This window comes from Erpetoichthys calabaricus, chromosome 13 (genome assembly GCF_900747795.2).
Source record: "Erpetoichthys calabaricus chromosome 13, fErpCal1.3, whole genome shotgun sequence".
Lineage (NCBI taxonomy): Eukaryota > Metazoa > Chordata > Cladistia > Polypteriformes > Polypteridae > Erpetoichthys > Erpetoichthys calabaricus.
In genome coordinates this window covers 73733814-73747739 of record NC_041406.2, presented here as the reverse complement: position 1 = coordinate 73747739, position 13926 = coordinate 73733814, and the positions used below count along the sequence as shown (strand labels likewise).

The 13926-nt window shown below is 35.6% G+C and overlaps 1 protein-coding gene across 1 annotated transcript in view; it reads right to left on the bottom strand.

Moving 5' to 3' along the window:
- The window catches only part of fam171a1 (family with sequence similarity 171 member A1), a 217512-nt gene that overhangs the window by 132529 nt on the left and 71057 nt on the right, over nt 1-13926 (bottom strand). Inside the window, exon 2 of the mRNA XM_028817121.2 lies at nt 7375-7602. Coding sequence (XP_028672954.2) covers nt 7375-7602 — 228 coding nt within the window. The remainder of the gene's footprint in view (nt 1-7374; nt 7603-13926) is intronic.

The following is a 13926-nucleotide window of genomic DNA, read 5'->3' as shown; positions in this document are numbered from 1 at the left end:
GAAGGATTTAGGAGTCATAGTGGAGTCTAAGCTATCAACTTGCCAGCAGTGTTCAGAAGCCATTAAGAAGGCGAACAGAGTGTTAGGTTATACAGCAGAATGTGTGGAGTACAAGTCCAAGGAGGTTATGTTCAACCTTTATAATGCACTGGTGAGGCCTCATCTGGAGTACTGTGTGCAGTTTTGGTCTCCAGGCTATAAAAAGGACATAGCAGCACTAGAAAAGGTCCAGAGAAGAGCAACAATGCTGATTACAGGGCTACACTAGTTGAATTATGAGGAAAGATTAAAAGAGCTGAGCCTATACAATTTAAGTAAAACAAAATTAAGAGGTGACATGATTGAAGTGTTTAAAATTATGAAGGGAATTAGTACAGTGGATCGAGACTGTTATTTTAAAATGAGTTCACCAAGAACACAGGGACACAATTGGAAACTTGCTAAGAGTACATTTCGCACAAACATTAGCAAGTTTTTCTTTACACAAAGAACTATAGACACTTGGAATAAGCTACCAAGTAGTGTGGTAGACAGTAAGACTTTGAGGACTTTCAGAACTTGACTTGATGTTTTCTTTATAAGAAATAAGTGGATAGGACTGGTGAGCTTTGTTGGGCTGAATGGCCTGTTCTCGTCTAGATTGTTCTAATGTTCTATTTAACATAACACAAGACAGTAGAAAAGCCATAAGATGCCACTTACTAATAACTGGGGGTGATAACCTTTAATCTAATGGATGGTGTCCTGGAATTAATTACTCCTGAGCTGGAAAAATGAATAAAGGACATTTGGACAGTTGAAGGTGTCACCAGAAAGACACATTACTCTATAAATTTCTCCCAGCTACACTCTTTAATGGACAGGTGGCCTGGGATTAGAGTACAGAGAGAGAGAACAGGGGTCTAGAATTACAGGTAAATTACAAGCTGTTAAGTGGAATTTTAGGTGGGCTTGATCAGGAGTTCCCAAGACCATTCCTGCTAACTGTAAGAAATATCTAGGCCTTTTCCAGAACTGTTCCTGACTGGGGCATAAAAGCCACTTGTGGTCAAATGATAAGCAAATTTAGTATTTGAAGTGGAGTGAGAGCCAAAAATTTGACTGACCAGAAAATGAAAAATATATAAACTGTGAGCAAATTATACAAGGTATCATTCTAAGAAACAAATGGGCCAACCACCCCCACTTGACAAACAGGAGCACACACTGTACAGGAGGGTCCAATGTGGCTGTAGTGGTATCGTGTTCTCCATGTTATTTTGTAACCTTCTGAAAGTCTGTAAACTCAGGTTATTATCAGTTTTGTTGGAAAAAGCCCTTTAATATATATTTTGTTATAATTACTTTTTTCTTACATAATTTGGCCTCCTTGGTTTATGGGTTTGGAATCAAGTCAAGACTGCTCCTTCTTGTCTCAAAATTAAAACATACTAAGAACATTATAGTATACAAGCCTGAAATCAGCTAACCCAAGAAAAAAAACCTTGTGTCTCAACCGTAATAATCAAAGAAATACTTGTATGTATTTATTTGGACAGAATAGTGATTACAAAAGCTTTGATCTGCCACCATAAAATTAATTATTAAAAATATGTTCAAAAGTGGAAAGTAATGGCTTTCATTCAAATTTCAGGAGTTTGCCTGTAAAAATGAACACCCAAAGAATGGTTACAGTCTTAAGCCGCTACAACATGATTGAATTAATTTAAAAATCAATAAACCAGTTTTTAAGAAAAAGATTTCACATCTAACAACATTCATTCTGCAATGATTTTCTGGTGAATCTGGATAGAAGCAAGTTTTCAAATGTGATGATTTTCATCATTATGGAGAGATAAGAATGTTCAACAAACGTTGTAGATAGAAATCAGCATTTGTGAGAGGAAATGCAGTATATAACTGGCCTCAACTACACAAACGGTCTTCCTCCTTGCTGAAGTCTCAAAAAACAAGGACAAATCATTGCCTCTGTTCCCTGTGATAAAATAAAATGAATAAAAGACTGCTGTAAGTATGATCAGCTTTTGTTTCCCTGCTTTTAAACTCCAACAAACATATTACTATGTGTATTTCTGGTTGTTGATGTTACTTAGCTTGAAAGCAAAAACCTATGTGTTTGGTAAATATTTGTACAGTTTCTCTGTACAAATTTATTAGATAATATAACTTGTCAAAGAAAAACCCTACTTGTATTGAAACTGCAGCTTCTGACATCCATACAGTTGCTTCAAACTGCATGAGCTATATAGTTTGAAAAAACATTATAAATTAATACTAGATACAGTGCATCTTACAAGGCTAGCAGGTGAAGAATCCAAACAAATATATATAGTATTGCCAAGATCAAAGATCACCACAAGGTTTCAAATCCGTGTTCACATTATGGATCTTGCAGTTTCTGTGTTTCAGGTAGGGATGGGCTATATGGACAACAAATTTTATCATAATAGTTTTTTTTCGTATCAGTCAATATCGATAAATTATCATGATATAAATCAAATCACTATTTCTGTTGAGTTTAAAGATTTCTTTTTTACTCCTAAATGAGATATGAAAATATCATAAGGTTAACTTTAGTTTAAATATTATTTTCTGTCAGAAGTTGAACATGACAAATGTGCTGTAGAACATTATACAACTGTATTTAAAATAAATAAAATAGGTATGTATAATAAACTAAAATCTTAATTCAGACAAGTCAAACGCTTCAAGCATTACAAGAGAACAGAAGTAAAATGCACAACTAAATTCTTTTGTCAATTCCAAATAAATAAATAGGTAATACAAAATAAAGTCTCAACGAGTGAAAAGCTTAAAAGTTTTACAGGAGAACACCAAGTAAATTCTTTGGTCACTTCCAAATAAAGCAGGTTTTAATACAAAATAAAATCTTTAAAAACTACCTCTACATTGTATCCTTTCCTTTATATAGATTCAAACTGTTTTAAATGGTTGGCAAACAAATTCACAAATAAATAGACAAAAAACATACTGCATACAGTGCATCTGGAAAGTATTCACAGTGCATCACTTTTTCCACCTTTTGTTATGTTACAGCCTTATTCCAAAATGGATTAAATTCATTTTTTTCCTCAGAATTCTACACACAACACCCAATAATGACAACGTGAAAAAAGTTTACTTGAGATTTTTGCAAATTTATTAAAAATAAAAAAAACTGAGAAATCACATGTACATAAGTATTCACAGCCTTTGCTCAATACTTTGTCGATGCACCTTTAGCAGCAATTACAGCCTCAAGTCTTGTTGAATATGATGCCACAAGCTTGGCACACCTATCCTTGGCCAGTTTCACCCATTCCTCTTTGCAGCACCTCTCAAGCTCCATCAGGTTGGATGGGAAGCGTCGGTGCACAGCCATTTTAAGATCTCTCCAGAGATGTTCAATCGGATTCAAGTCTGGGCTCTGGCTGGGCCACTCAAGGACATTCACAGAGTTGTCCTGAAGCCCATACTTTGATATCTTGGCCGTGTGCTTAGGGTCATTGCCCTGCTGAAAGATGAACCGTCGCCCCAGTCTGAGGTCAAGAGCGCTCTGGAGCAGGTTTTCATCCAGGATGTCTCTGTACATTGCTGCAGTAATCTTTCCCTTTATCCTGACTAGGCTCCCAGTCCCTGCCGCTGAAAAACATTCCCCACAGCATGATGCTGCCACCACCATGCTTCACTGTAGGGATGGTATTGGCCTGGTGATGAACGGTGCCTGGTTTCCTCCAAACGTGACGCCTGGCATTCACAACCAAAGAGTTCAATCTTTGTCTCATCAGACCACAGAATTTTCTTTCTCATGGTCTGAGAGTCCTTCAGGTGCCTTTTGGCAAACTCCAGGCGGGCTGCCATGTGCCCTTTTACTAAGGAGTGGCTTCCGTCTGGCCACTCTACCATACAGGCCTGATTGGTGGATTGCTGCAGAGATGGTTGTCCTTCTGGAAGGTTCTCCTCTCTCCACAGAGGACCTCTGGTTCTTGGTCACCTCCCTGACTAAGGCCCTTCTCCCCCGATCGCTCAGTTTAGATGGCCGGCCAGCTCTAGGAAGAGTCCTGGTGGTTTCAAACTTCTTCCACTTACGGATGATGGAGGCCACTGTGCTCATTGGGACCTTCAAAGCAGCAGAATTTTTTCTGTAACCTTCCCCAGATTTGTGCCTCGAGACAAATCCTGTTTCGGAGGTCTACAGACAATTCCTTTGACTTCATGGCCTGGTTTGTGCTCTGACATGAACTGTCAACTGTGGGACCTTATATAGGACAGGTGTGTGCCTTTCCAAATCATGTCCAAATCAACTGAATTTACCACAGGTGGACTGCAATTAAGCTGCAGAAACATCTCAAGGATGATCATGGGAAACAGGATGCACCTGAGCTCAATTTTGAGCTTCATGGCAAAGGCTGTGGATACTTATGTACATGTGCTTTCTCAATTTTTTTATTTTTAATAAATTTGCAAAAACCTCAAGTAAACTTTTTTTACATTGTCATTATGGGGTGTTGTGTGTAGAATTCTGAGGAAAAAAAATGAATTTAATCCATTTTGGAATAAGGCTGTAACATAACAAAATGTGGAAAAAGTGATGCTCTGTGAATACTTTCCGGATGCACTGTATATCCTCAGTACAAATTCAAGCAGCTTTCAAATGTAAATGATAGAGAACATTAATAAAATTGGCATATTCACTCAATTGTGGTCAGCTTATGCTCCAAGGCAAAATAAACAAAGGCACAAGAAATCCCCATTAGTGCAATGCTTGCTTGGGACTGGGACTGTAAAGTCTTGAATTGTGTGTGTTCTAATGGATGGCATTTGTTCAGATGGTACAAAAGAATACTGGTATTACCTGTCTTTGTGGGAACATGCTTTTGACACAATTTGCAGTGCACGCTACACTGTTTCTTGTCAGACTTTAAATAGCCAAAATATCTACATACTACCAAATTCCAACAAAGTCCTTGTCTTTTGAAAATTGGGCTGTATCTGTTGGGGTGCCTTCTTCGGTAAAGCTGATTTTCAACATTTTCTGTCATCATTTTCTCTTTTATCTTGTTCCCACTCCTGATGTACTGACATGCACGGCTGCTGCAACCCAAACATTAACATGTGTGTTGCTGCCACCTGTCTGTGTTGTGTGGATGATCCTAACCTGATGGGGCTGTAACTCTATCCCAGCCACATGATTGGTTCGGCATGGCTCTACTGTCATTATGATTGGCTTTTCGTTTTGTCTGTCAAAATATGGATGGAATGAGTTCTATCAACTTTCTATCAACCATGTCTTATGTTTTAATTCAGGAAAAAGGTATTTTGCAACAATTATCTTTTTTTTTGTAATTAATTAAAAGCAAATTGCAATCCATACAATGAAATCAAACTTAACAAAACCAAAATTCAACCACCACCCAAAAGAAAGAGAGGAGAGCAATAATTATCTTTATCATTTTATCGTCCAGCCCTAGTTTCAGGTTTAACAAGAAATGCCATATAACCATTACTACCTGCATCCTACACAAGGTAGGAAACTGCAAGCACTCTCCCACTCACTTCCTTAATGGACCACTCTCTCTGCCTGGCTCTGGATGAACAGAGCCTGCTGCTCTAAGACATTGTTTTCTTATTTGGCTTTTCTCTACATTTATAAGGCAAGGATAACACATATGGGTGAAAGGAGGGTAGCACACATGTACTTGCTCCACACATTACCATGGCTTTCACTTCACACCATATAATGCCTTATTTTCTGACTTTCCCCTCAGTGTACAGTATATTGAAAAACATTTTTTCAAACATGTGTTTCTTGGGACAGGCCATGCCAGGATTTTTCTTTTTTTAAATTAACAGTAAAATGATTTTTTTATTTATCATGTTGTACTTTATTCCTTGATTTGCACCATATACATTTAATGATGTCTGTTGCAGCATGCAACAAATTTATTTTGATAAGTTTCTTTGAGTCTAACCAAGAGATTAATTTAATTAAAGGCTACATAAAGACACAATCATTGTCTAGCAACAATGAAGCTTGGAGAATAATACAATAGACTGACACACCCACATTTAGCATCCATAGTAGCCAAGCTGTATCACTTAGCAACTTATTTTAAAAAATATTTTTATAGCATGTGCCAGGCATTAATTGTGCAAATTTCTTTGACAAGATCAAAGGGCATGGATGAGATCAATTTTGACACTATTACATACAGTATACAATCAGACTGCAGCTACACAATCAGAAACAACTCATTCATCACACAGAAGTATTCACATAACATAACAGGAAAGTTTGAATAGTATAGTAGGATTTGTCTGGGATTCATTATCCTAAATGTAAGTGGTAAAAAACAATTAGTAGTCCCATACTTACAGTGTTAAAACTGTATAGAGAAAACAGCTTACTTACACAGAACTATAGATTTATGAAAACTGGATTATTCTGACATTGCAACTTACAAACTGTAAGCACCTTTTAGAAGACGACCAAATATGGTCTATTGAACAACAGGACATTCAAATATGTATACTTTACTACATTATAGCCCACCATATTGTTGGAATTAAATGGATGAAGAGCTGTTTTATAACTTAGACCATTTCACCTTGATACTGCTAAAGTCAGAATATTTTTCAAAACATAAAATGTATGTGATTAAGGCCATCTCAAAAGAGGGTAGTAAAGTTTATATCAATCTAATTTTGATATCTGAATATTCTTTCACTTTCAAACTTTAAAATGGTTGAGTAGATAAGATATTCTGGGAATCAGTAGCTTAATAAACAAATTGAATACAGAGTTATAAACCTTCCATTGCTTGGCTTGTGAAAGGTTTGGGTGGGGATTTATTTGAATATCTGTATAACACACAAAAAAAAAACCAAATTTAACTTGAAAGGCAGTAATAGTTAAACTTGCAAAGGCTAGGAGGAACAGAATTTTATTTGTATAATGTGAGATTCACTCCTAAACTGAACTGTTGTAGTTTCAACTAAATATTTTTCATTATTTATGATCCTCTAAAAACAAATGCCTGTTTAAGATGTTATCATCACAATTTGCACACAAGCAATTTTTAGGTATTATTTATATGTGTAACACACACACTTACATATATATGTGTATGTGTGTTTTCATGTTTCATTTTATCCCAAACTGAGTGACAAATTACACTTTGCATTTTCATTGTTAGATGACGAAGATGTTTATGGCAATTTGTGGTTCTTGCCTTAACCTTAAGGATCTGAAACAGGTAAGTCAGCAATATATCATTCACTACTTCTAACCTGAAGGCATAAGCCACTTTCACACACACATCTAATCCCAGAACACTGATCTGCTAAAGACATCTTAAATCACTGCATACATACCTGGTATCCTGCTTGGTCGCCATAAAGCTGAGTTTGGCACATAGCCACGCTTGGTTGCCGTGACAATCAACAGTGTGCCGACTCTGTAGTGAAATTTGAGAAAAGCGTTGCCATCTGCTCCTGAGATCTCAGAGACAAGGGAAGTTTGGTTCGTAAAAATTTCAATGGTTGTTGCTGCTATAGGCTGATTAGTGCTTGCATCGCTTATATGAACCTTCAGCATAACCTCTGCACAGACAGAAAAAAAGGGTAAAACAAAGTCAAAATTGGGTTTGCTTTATTATCAGACTAATCAATAAGTTTCAAATATTTCCCCCCTAAACCAAAATGATTAATAACTACAGTACACTGAATCCAGTTCTCCCAGTACTACAGCAATGTTTAATTATTTTCAATGTGCACTCATTAAAATAGTGACATAAGACATGACAGCTTGATTATGCATACTGTGCCACAGTTTTTGACATTAATGACTCATTAAAATATCTCAACTGCAACAGAAAAATATAAAATTTTGTTGTTGATTTATCACCTTTACAAAGGGTTTTGTGCATTCCAATATTACATACTAAATACATACCTACTGTATATGAAAGATATAATGTTATCAATCATTGTATTGGCCAGACTATAATTTCTGTCTATGTAGCTTAATGCAGAGTTTTCATGGTAGCCTACAAAAAATTAAAAGTAAGGTACTACTGTAGCTGTTGCAAGAAAGAATACCTCTTATTAGTTGGGACAATGACAGAGTTCAAACAACGGAGTCTAATAAATGTACACAATCTAGAATTAAACAAACAAAGACTATATTTAAATTAATAATAATTTAGACTACATAAAATTATGTATGGAAAAAAGAAGTATACATTAAATTAAATTTACCACATGCTCATCTGTGGTTCTAAAGTATAACAGTGGCAGGAGATGTTTCCTCCAAATAAATTTCAAATAATTTTGTTTGTTGGAATAAGCCCTTCTTGAAGCTGTTACCTTTCTACTCTGTCAGTACTTCTAACCACTAGAATGTCAATGACTACAACCCCTCAATCCTTAAGCAGTTTTCATAATTTTTAAGTATACTTAACAATGAACCTACATATAGCTGAAGATGGCACTAGTTTAGCTGATTAGCAGTTCTCTTCCAGGTCATTTGAGAGAAACGGCTAACTGTCTTCTGTGTTAATAGAGGGGAAAAAAACAATTTAAAATTCTTCAAAAGCTATTGAATTAATTTGAAGGAAAAAAGTAAAACGTATAAAGAGCCTCCTGTACAGTATCTGTATACATTTCAAACAGAAATATATGCCACATTAGTATTAATGCGTAATCAAGCTGACATAGAGCTACAGTGAACTGATTTGACTAAATGGGGAATTTAATCAACAAGATTAACGTTAAAGAAACTTGTTGGAATGAAAACTCGCAGCCACTAGGGTGCAGTTCGTTCAAATATGTATTATTTGCCAGATCAGAGACCATAATAATACAAAAATAGAAAAGCAAAGAAAGGTTTTGTACCTTAATAAATTGGATATTTCTTAAAGTATGCTATTTACAGTTTTTATTTGTAAAACCATAGCTTCATTTATTATACCTTGTGACATTTGTGACAAAGGCAAACCTGCATAATGCATCGTAGTAAACAAGTAAAGTTATTGGGTAAAATACTGTACAATGTTTGCTGAGATCAATACCCATAAACATAAATGTATGTCCTTTTCAGACCAAAGAAAAGTAATACGGAGATTAGTGATGCACTGAATTTTCTGCCACTTAAAAATAATGAAAAATGGCATTTTCAGTATTCAACCAAATGAGTGAACATACACATTCTGCCAAAAGTCTTTGCAACACTTTTTCCATTGCTCTCACTAGCTGGCTATATAGATGATGATTTCAAACTGTGCCTTCAGTTCTATAGGAAATGATTGATATGTCACATTGCATTGCATTGCACTGGTTTGTTTACAACAAGGAATGAGTAGTAATGACATACAGTGAGAAACAGCAATGCTTTTTCTTAGGCAAAAGCAAATGGACAAAGGAAAGGAGGATGAGATGGAAGAGGGATCGTACCAGGACAAACTGAATTGTAATATAATGCAACCCTATTTAAACAAGATGATTTTAAAAGAAAACGTACAACTTGCCAGCAAAAGACATAGCAAAGCTCATTCCACTCAGATTTTACTACTATTTTATGTATCTCTTTTCAGTCCAGTTTTATTAAATACTGCATGTATTCAATGAAAAGACTGACTTCAATAATTAAAGGATTTTATTTCCATTGTAGAGTATTGCAATTAATTGAAAAGCATAAATCAAAAGTGAAACTAAAAGCCTTATGGAATAGCACTCAAAATTCACAAATAATTGAAAAAAAGGTTTCTGACACTCAGTTCAATGTATTTTCCGAAATTCAGCTTTGGACGTTTTTTTTTTTGCCGCATCACAAAAGTAATGAAATGATTAAAGGATAAAAAAATATACATGGTGGTTTTGCGTGGTGATGTTTTCAGATGACAGTGAAAGTTGTATGGCTCTTGATAAATGGATAAACCATTGCACTAGAATTAGAAAAGGATGCTGATTAGTCTTTTACTACACAGATAAGAAAGTGTGGGGGACTATGAATATGATTTCAGTAGGCAGTTTTAGTGGAAAAAACATAACTAGAGGAACATGGAAATACAGTAACAACATGAATCAGGATTTGTTTGCACATTTTTTGCACAGTAATTAAGAATCAATGTGGGTGCAATATTATAGACACAATGCATTGTATTAGTGCTTACTTAACAAAATACAAGATATTTCATATCTTTCCAACAGAAATAAATTAGAAACCAAGAAGGTATCAGAGCTAACCAGCGAAATTACTAGAATAGATCAAGAACATGCCAGGTTCCCCAAGTGAAGCTCTTCATAGGAAAAGATAGGCTCTGCATTCAGAGTTCAAACCTCTTAATAACCAAAGAAACTGAAAAACTCATTTTTAAATCAAGACATCATTACTATGAACATGGAGAGAAAGCTAATAAGCTCTTAGCTCAACAAATCCACAAGCAAGAAGTTCGCAATACAATCCCAGCAATCACCAACACGAACGGAGATAAAATCATTGACCATAAAAACATAATGCACACATTTAGAGACTACTTTAAATCCTTATATTCTACTGAGTTCAAAGAAGACAACAGACAATCTAATGCATTTCTGGATACATTACAGATACCACAAATAGATACTTTTATTGCAGAGGAATTGGATAAACCTCTGGCGCTATCAGAATTGCTAGATGCTATAAAGTCACTTCAGAGCGGGAAAGCAGCAGACCCCGATGGCTACCATGTCGAATTTTGTAAGAAATTCTCCACTCAGCTAGCTCCCCTCTTAGCAACATTTACAGAAGCTAGAGACAATCAAATTCTCTGTCAAACTTTTCGCCAAACATTAATTACCGTCTTTCCAAAACAAAACAAGGACTTATAACAATGTGCATCATACAGACCAATTTCACTTCTGAATAATAATGTTAAGATACTCTTCAAAGTCCTAGCTAGAAGGATGGAAAAAGTGCTGCCTTCGGTAATATCACAAGATCAAACTGGATTTATTAAAGGCTGACGCTTCCAATCTTCGATGCCTGTTCAATGTAATATATTCACCTACAAAGACAAACACCCCGGAGGTATTTTTATCGTTGGATGCAGAAAAAGCATTTGATATGATTGAGTGGAACTACCTTTTCACTACAGTACATTAGAGAAATTTGGGTTTGGCCCAAATATTTGTGCTTGGATCAAACTACTGTATACCAATCCAGAAGCTTCAGTTTGTATTAACAACATTTTCTCAGACTACTTTAAACTAGAACGTGGTACCAGACAAGGATGCCCCTTGTCACCACTGCTATTTGCAATCACCATTGAACCACTGGCAGTTCACTGTCGAAATGCTTATCAGATAAAAGGATTATCAGAGAAGGACTTGAACAGAAAATTTCTCTATACGCAGATGATATGGTTTTGTATATATCAGACCCACAAAATACTATGCCTGCAGTCTTAACAGCACTTACAGAATTTCAAAAGACCTCTGGTCTCAGAATTAATTTGAATAAAAGTGTGCTCCTTCCAGTGAATTCTCAAGCATACAATATTAAATTGGACACCTTCCCTTTTATTATTGCAGATCAGTTTAAATACCATGGGGTAAATATCACAAGTAAACCTAAATCTCTTTATCAACAAAATTTCGCCATCTGTATGGAAAAAAATTAAGCAAGACTTGCATAGATGGTCAACCCTCCACCTCACTTTTGCTGGAAGAATTAATGTTGTTAAGATGAATATCCTTCCTGAGCTTCTCTGTTTATTTCAAAACATTCCAATATACATCAATAAATCATTCTTTAAGCAATTAGATTCAACCATAACCTCATTTATTTGGAACCTAAAACACCCATGTATCCAAAGAGCGACTCTACAAAGACCTAAGACAGAAGGTGTCATGGCTCTGCCTAACTTTCAGTTTAACTACTGGGCAGCAAACATACAACTTATAACAACCTGGACACAAATAGGTGAACATACACAGGCTTGCTCAGCAATAGAAATAAAATCCAGCAGCACTTCTCTATATTCCCTGCTTTGTGTCCCAATAAATGCAAGTTATTGCTAATATACTAACAATCCAATTGTGCTTCACTCACTCAGAATATGGAACCAACGTAGAAGGCATTTTAAGACGGTATGGAAAATCTTTTATCTGTAGCACCTCTGCATGAGAACCACCTTTTTCAACACTTGCAAACATATGCAGTTTTTAATATTTGGAAAACATTTGGGATTAAATTGCTTAGAGATCTTTATATAGACAACATCTTTGCATCCTATGAACAATTACATTCCAAATTTAATTTTCCAGCAACATTTTTCTTTCACTATCTTCAAATTAGAAACTTTGTCAAACAGAACCTCCCCGATTTTCCCCATCTCCCACCTTCCTCTATGCTGGAAAAAATATTGCTCAGTCTCAAGCACTCTGCCAGCATTTCTGCAATATATAAAATTATTTTACAGTCCCTCCCTTTCAAAGATCCAAGAAGACAATGGGAAAAGGATCTCTCACTCAACATATCAGAAAAGGAGTGGAAGGCAGCAATGCAGAGAATTCATTCGAGCTTCATATGCACAAAGTAGTGCTTGGCGGTATGACCAAAATTCTATATCACGGTATTTTTCAACATTATACTGATTTCACGGTATTGGGCGATATTTTTTTCCCATGCATGAGTGGATGTTAACCACATTTTCCACTGCAATTACTGGCTAAGAATAACCTATTCCACTGTCATGAGAATTGTACATTGTACAAAAAAAACATTTTAATGTGCACACAATTATTAATACAGGTTTGCATGGCCCCATAAAGTGATAGTTTTCAAGGGGGTGGCACTAATGAAGAGAAGGAATCACATTGCATGACAGATGCAGTCAAAATATAGAGCCTTTGTATTGAACAAATTTTGCAAAAAACGTAAACAAAAATTTTGACAACATATTTTCAACCATCCAAAGAGGCATTTGGACTTAGTAAAATATCCAGAAGTGCTTGTCAAAAGTTGTATTGCACTGAACATGTCTTAGAAAAGGAATAAATAGTAAATATTTTTTGTAAACCAACTACACTTTGTTAATGTTAACAATCTCTGTCCACTGACACGTTAAAGTGACTTTTTAAACAACTTTACCATCATTAAACTGCACAATATTTAAACTAATAAATAACAACAATACAATAAATAATAGTATTATTACTAGAAGTTGCACTATTACTTCCAAGACTTCAAAGCCCAGGGGCATTACATAGTATTCACCAAATTAAAATAAAACAAAACAAGTGCAACTTGGTGATGACATCTTTACCAAATGAACCATCATTAAGGCAAATTGCATTAATATGGACCTTGCTTCAAGCTAAGCTATATACATAAATAATAAAACTGCAACTTACATTTATAATGCAATTTGTGGTATAGCCCTATGGAAGCGTATTAGGGCCACGGTGAAGAAAAAAGAAACTATATGTCGAGATTAAAGTCGACATTTCCACTTTATTCTCATAGTTTATTTTGTCATTAAAGTAGAATGTCGTAAACTAAACTTCATCCTAAAATCAATGTTTAATTTACTAGATTTTCTCAAATCCCGTCATAAGTTAATGTAGCACGTTAAATGCTTAGTGTTAAGTGTTCCCTGACCCAGTTGTTAATCACTGTACGCGCTTCTTAAACTGACTTCCTCTGCACTAAGAGGAGGCGCTGGCAGTGATCGCCGCACATAATACATTCATTTCATGATATTCCTGCTCTCTGAAAATGTAGAATGCTACGATGAATTTTCATGATGAAATGCATTAAAGCAGATATTAAACATGGACAGTAGTGCTGCTCCCTCACAGTAAGAGGCCCCCAGGTGCACGTTCAGTGTAGAGAACTTTACGGCAGGTGTGACGAGGCTCCAAAAAACTGGATGTATGAATGGG